The 6,319-nt window shown below is 38.9% G+C and overlaps 1 protein-coding gene across 1 annotated transcript; it reads left to right on the top strand.

Annotated features, from left to right (window-relative positions):
- Positions 1-1,444: 1,444 nt before the first annotated feature.
- Positions 1,445-6,064, top strand: LOC124165708. The gene is made up of 2 exons (XM_046543194.1): positions 1,445-1,675; positions 5,631-6,064. Exons 1-2 carry the CDS (start codon positions 1,552-1,554, stop codon positions 5,903-5,905), a joined length of 399 nt encoding a protein of 132 aa, XP_046399150.1. The 5' UTR covers positions 1,445-1,551; the 3' UTR covers positions 5,906-6,064.
- Positions 6,065-6,319: the final 255 nt, after the last annotated feature.

Genomic DNA, 6,319 nt, shown 5'->3' on the forward strand with positions numbered 1-6,319 from the left:
TAATGCATCTTTCTGAATTTCTATTCTATATTCTATTTTTTTAACAGCATATAGTAGTATAGTTTGTTATTATACGGGACGTTTTTTGGACGGTGTGGTGTACATGTGGGAGTCCAAATGCATGCTGCATGCTGGTGATTGATCACCCCCTGCCAAACACCGTAGAGGTGGCTCGCAGGGTATTATGTAGATGTTGATGTAAAAGACTTAACTGATGCATACAGATACGGAAACACAGATCAAATTTTTTTTCAAACAAAATTATTTTTCGAACCCCATCACAATTGACAATGAAGTACGATTAGTGGCCGAGCCCATTACGGTGTAATCAACGTGGCGAGCAAGAGACGCTTTGCATGGACACTGGGAGTTAGGAGAGGAGGACTAGGAGAGGAAACCGATGAAGAACACGGGGAGGCTGAGGAGGATGAGTGGGCATTTCCCCATTCCTCAGCATCGCTTATCTCGACTCCTCCGACTAACAAAAACAAAAGGAAATACGTGAGCTTTCTCTCGCGTGAGAATAAGACAGTCGTTTACTCTGTAACGCCATTATAAGACATCAAAACAACGTCTAATGCTTAAGATAATGAAAGGAAAAGAATGAGTAGAAAAGAACTTCCTCTCTGTAAACAGCAATGATTTCTCTTTCGCCTCTACCTATTTACGAATTAATTAACTATGAACAGTTATGTGTGACGCCTTGTTTATAAAAGTCTCCGTTTATAAAAATGAAAATTACATGCTTAACCAATAGGGAAATCAAGCGTGTGACTACGAATATGCTACGAACTTCTTGTTATTTCGCTATTTACAGCGAAAATAACACATTTGTAGAGCAACCAACGTAACTTCAATTGATGCCGACGACTATTTTTCTGGCGTATTCAGCAATCTAGAAAATGAATAATATTATTTATTTCCTAAACCTTGGTTTGGTTAAAATACTGATTTTTTTAAGCCTTGATGTCTCTAAGCCAATTAAACAAAGGTAATATGGGTTTTATGGAATTAAATAAATTTACTGAATACATGAAACACATTAATGCAGAGTCAATACATTCCATTTAGGCACCTGTTGTGACACCATGGTAGCAACGAGCGTAGTTTTTTAAACTAAGGAGATAATCACGTGCTGTCAACCAACTAATTAGGGATTTCTTGGGGAAAGAATCGTAGACCAATATTTAGACATCTGTGCAAGGCAAAAGACACTAATATAACCTATTCCATTCCCCACACGCCAGCAGCGAAACGAGTCTCCGTAGGAATCTCCTCCGTTGTGAACATCCAGCTTACCTACCGCACGACGCAATCTTATCCTCCGCCGTAATGAGACTTGGGAGGAAAATAGCAGCCGAGATAGTCATAAAACCAGAAGTCCGGCAGGATTGAGGAAATAAGTGTCGAACAAAAGAGGACAGACGGACGGGGAACACGCGATACGTGACGATATAAGCGGCCCGACTCGCCGTGATCCACGCTTTAACGCTCAGGGCGCTAAAGACACAAATACACGTAGAGGAACAGAGAGGACCGAACGAAGACAGGATGAACAAGACAGCCGTACTGCTGGCACTTGCCGCACTCCTAGGAGCTGTGTCGGCGGCTTCTGTCGTTTCCACATCCCTCCGACAGAGAAGGGAAGGCGCCACCGTTGATGAGGAGCCTACTGGTGAGTTTAGGAGATTTTCAAGCCATTAATCCCTTGTCGTAATTTGTTAATTTAAGGAAAACCTGATTTAATCTATTGAGCATTCTGAAGACAATAAGTTTATACAGGAGGGAATGGCGACCCATCCGTAATCTGTGCAGTGTACAGGCTGCAAAAGTAGAAGTAACTGGGTGAGCAAGCAAAAGGCGACACCTAAGACAAGTATATCCGCTGCCACCCATTCCGTTCATTTTTTTATGCCAAAAGAATGGTACGGAAGGCGTGGGAAGAGCTATATATGGGGTTAAAAGCTATGGAAATTGGTGATGAAGTCAATCAGATCCAACAATCATCAGGCGTAGAATTATTTTTCAGCAAAAAATAAGCAAGTACTTGCAGATGCTGTTGGTAAAGAGAATAAGGAATATGGCATGAATATTAATCGCAAACATATTCAAGTTATGCGGTTTAGTAAAGCCTCGCAAGTAAAAGGTTTAGAGGCTAACAAATGTGTACCGTTTGAATGATAAAGATTTTTGGGGAGCACATTGTAGGGGGAAATACTCAGAAAACGTGAAATTGCAAAACATAAAAGGGAGCGAGGAAATATTACACACATTTGATTCTCTCGATTATGACGTATTAATAACCTTTATAACAATAACAAATTTTATTGTCCTTTCTTTCTTCTCTCATGTTCAATCAACTCTTATGTTTTACAAAACTTTATAATATTATTATTTCTAATAGCCACAAAAATATCGCAAAAAAATAAATCAACCGGAGGGAAATCTGTTGTAGTGGGTAGAATTTAAGGCGGATGGAAATTAATGCTTCACTTCAATTTTAACAGAACATGTATCCTCTTTGGTTAAAATTCACATACTGAACTCTTATATATTAGAAAATCAATAAAAACAACAATGCACATAGTAACACAGAAATCAACATTGAAATTGCATTCGTATATACCAACACTCCTCCTCAATTTCCATGTTAAACTTACACTTCACACACACCTATGTTCTCTTTTAATTTTAGAAAACTGTTCAAATGACAAACGTTTTGTGAAGATGTCTGCCCTCTGGTTTTCTGAGGATATATACACCACATCAATGACATTGGTTTTGACAGAAAATCACATTACTAGAGATTACAAAATCATCAACGTATAATAACAGATACACGGTAACATTGCACTCAATTCTCACATACGAACATCTGTCAGATTGACACTGAACAAAAAACAAGTTTTTTTTCTTTTTTTTTACAAAACCATGAAATTTAGCATTCCATTCTTTAGGGGCTTGCTTTAAACAATATAATGTCTTTTTCAATTTGCACACCAAGCCTTCTTCAACCTTTACTACCTGTGGCGGAGGCATATAAATATCTTCCTTAATGGCAAAAACCCACTTTTTAAAAATTAATTTCCTTCCCTCGGGTAATTTTACTACTTCCCATGTGTGATTTTTTTTAGTAATGACTGAATTTTCATCATCCACAGCTTTTAGCCATTTCTCTTTATCCCATCTCTTCTCTAGCTCATCAAAAGACTCAGGAACACTATAGCAAAAAAACACTGCATTCAATGCACAACATAACTCATCAATAGGATAATATTCTAGGCAGGCCGCGGTATTCTCTGTATGCAATTTTCCTTTATTACAATTCTCCTCAGAGAAGAACTCTTTACAGTTCATTGTAGGTGCCAAAGTAGCGTTTTCTTTTAAACTTTCTGGCCTCCTCCTGACTCGAATGCTCCTCCTTAATCCCAGGTCTACTTCTTTTTTACCCTTACTATCAGAATAATCCAAATCTACCATATCTAGTTCATCACCTTGCTTCTCCTCTTCCCGATTACTCCTCCTTAATCCCAGATCTACCTCTTTTTTACCCTTACAATCAGGATAATCCAAATCTACCGTATCAAGTTGATCACCTTGCTTCTCCTCTTCCCTTGAGCTATCCTGTGAATTCTCCCACATATCATCATCCCAAAATTCACCTGAGAACTTGCTCCTGCTTTCATCAAATACAACATCACAAGCAGAAATTACTTTTCTAACCGATAGGCTCCACAATCTATATCCATTAGAACAAAAACCAAGCAAAATACATTTCTTTCCTCTCTCATCAAATTTGCTCTTTAATTCAGATTTGTTTTTACGAGAAAATGCCACGCATCTAAACACTCTCAACTTACTTACATCGGGACGGAAACCAAACCACATCTCTGCTGGAACCTTGCCGTTATCTAATGCTTTAGTTGGACTCCTGTTAATTAAGTAGGCTGCAGTCATAGCAGCTTCCACCCAAAATGTTTTTCTTAAACTGGACCCCAAAAGCATGCACCTGGCTTTATCTAAAATAGTTCTATTCATCCTCTCTGCAATCCCATTCTGTTGCGATGTGTGTGGGTTGCTTAACTCAAACTGAATTCCTTTCTCCTGAAAAAAAATCTTAACATTCTCATTCACATACTCTGCTCCATTGTCACATCTAAACTGACATATCTTAGAAGAGAATCTGCTAGTTGCCATCGCCTCATAAATTGTTAAATAATTTATTACTTCACTTTTCCTTTTTAAACCATACACTACCGTAAAATGAGAGAAATCATCTATCAAAGTCAGCAAGTATTTTACTCCATTGTAAGTAGTGGGTGATATAGGTCCACATACATCACTATGAACTATTTCAAGCGGTATACGAGCCCTTTCTCTACTCTGATTGTGTGGAAGACATGCCTGTTTCCCTTGTACACAAATATCACACAAATCATATTTAGCATTTAACTCACACAGTCCATCTACCGCTTTACCAATCTGCTTCAGCCCATCAACTCCTATGTGACCCAATCTCCGGTTCCACAATTGTCCATCACTGATACCAATAAATGCCTCGACATTAGATAATTCTTTTAACTCCAATTTATACATATTTGACTCTCTCCATCCCACTGCTACAACAGCTTGATTTTTATTAATAGTACATGAACCTTTCTCAAAAATAACTTTGAAACCTTTTTGTTCTAACCTAGAAATAGAAATTAAGTTGCATTTTAAATTTTCAACTATCAATACATTCTTTAGTTCTATTTTCCTTGGTTTCCCATCAACATAAGTCAGTGCATAAACATCACCAATTTCTTTCGAGATTAAATATGTGCTTGCTTTGGCTACACCAATCTTAACAAATTATTTTAGCTTTCTTGTATTAACAACAGGAGTATCTACCGTGACAAGATGGTCAGAAGCACCAGAATCTAGAATCCATACATTATTTACCTTGTAATTTACTGTTCCAAATGTGACAAAACTATGCGCTGGCAGTTCATCCTCAGAAGACTCCTGTCTTATGCAATGTGCATTACCTGATTTTAAATTATCTGCACCTTTGTACATCCTTCCACCTGGTCTCCAACACTCGGTCACCTTATGGCCTCGAAGCTTGCAATTGTGGCAAACAAGGTGAGACTTGCCAAACCTCTTCAGGCTCCGTATTTGGCGTGAGATTTCAGTGCTCACAGGTCAATGGCGGTTTGCATGAAAACTAAGGTGCAACCTTCTTAAATTATCGGGAAAATAAGGGGCTTGGTCGATTTTTCGAATTAGCGTGATATGCGCAGCATCGTAGTACTTTGCTTTTCTGGCGTGTTTTGCTATTTCATACCGTGAATCAAAGTGGAAGACATCTATGGATGAAAAATACGATGCCGATAAATATGCAACTGAGACCTAAGCTCCCGAACATATAAGTCAATTCAGCTTCATATCAACACAACTAAATTTTAATACAGTGCGCGGGGCAGGTTGTTTTCAGTTCTTCAGAATAATGACAGATGGAATAATGAAATCGTTTATTTTTTTAAACGCCCTAGAGCCGCGAAGCGAATTTTTTGTGACTTGTATCATTTGTAGCCAGTTTTTTTTTGTAAGCCATCATCTGAACACATCCTGGCTTTTCTTTCCAGTGACGATCGAGAAAATAGAGGGTCTGGATTCTGTGCACGACAAATCGACGCTGACCGACATTATTCAGGCCATCACTGATTCGGTGAGTCACGTGACGGGGCAGGCCGCTTCGGTGACGGGCCAAATATTCAACTCGGCCTTCGGAGGACTGGGCGGAATTTTCCAGACGATACAGGGCCTCTTGAGTGGGAAGCCAGTGGTGGCCACCACGACAACGAGCGACGGAGGAACCGGATCAGTAGTGTTCCTGGTGCACTCCAAGCCAAACGAGTGATCGCATCCACATGATGGGCCATTGTGAAGTGCTCGGCGAACTGAGATAGAATGCATACATCAAAAGACAATACTTATTTGAACCCACTAATGAGTGGAGCCAGGAAGATTTGCGGTTTAATTTTTTGGTACCTATCACTTTTTTGTAAACTAAATAAACGATGATATTGGTGAAAAGGAAATTTTACTCCAATTCCAACAAAACTACCCGCACTAATTTACATTTAAAGAACCAATATATCTCTCAATACATAACCGCTGGTGGATAACTTGAGCGGTCCATCATACATTTTCACTACGTAATAAACTCACTCAGTGACTTTAACGGAAGGCAATGATTGACTCGATCCCGGAAATTTTGCGGTTTATTTCTTGGATTGTTTAAACCAGAGAAACAAACAAAAATACGTGAAGT

Source organism: Ischnura elegans, chromosome 9 (genome assembly GCF_921293095.1).
Source record: "Ischnura elegans chromosome 9, ioIscEleg1.1, whole genome shotgun sequence".
NCBI classification, from domain to species: Eukaryota; Metazoa; Arthropoda; class Insecta; order Odonata; family Coenagrionidae; genus Ischnura; species Ischnura elegans.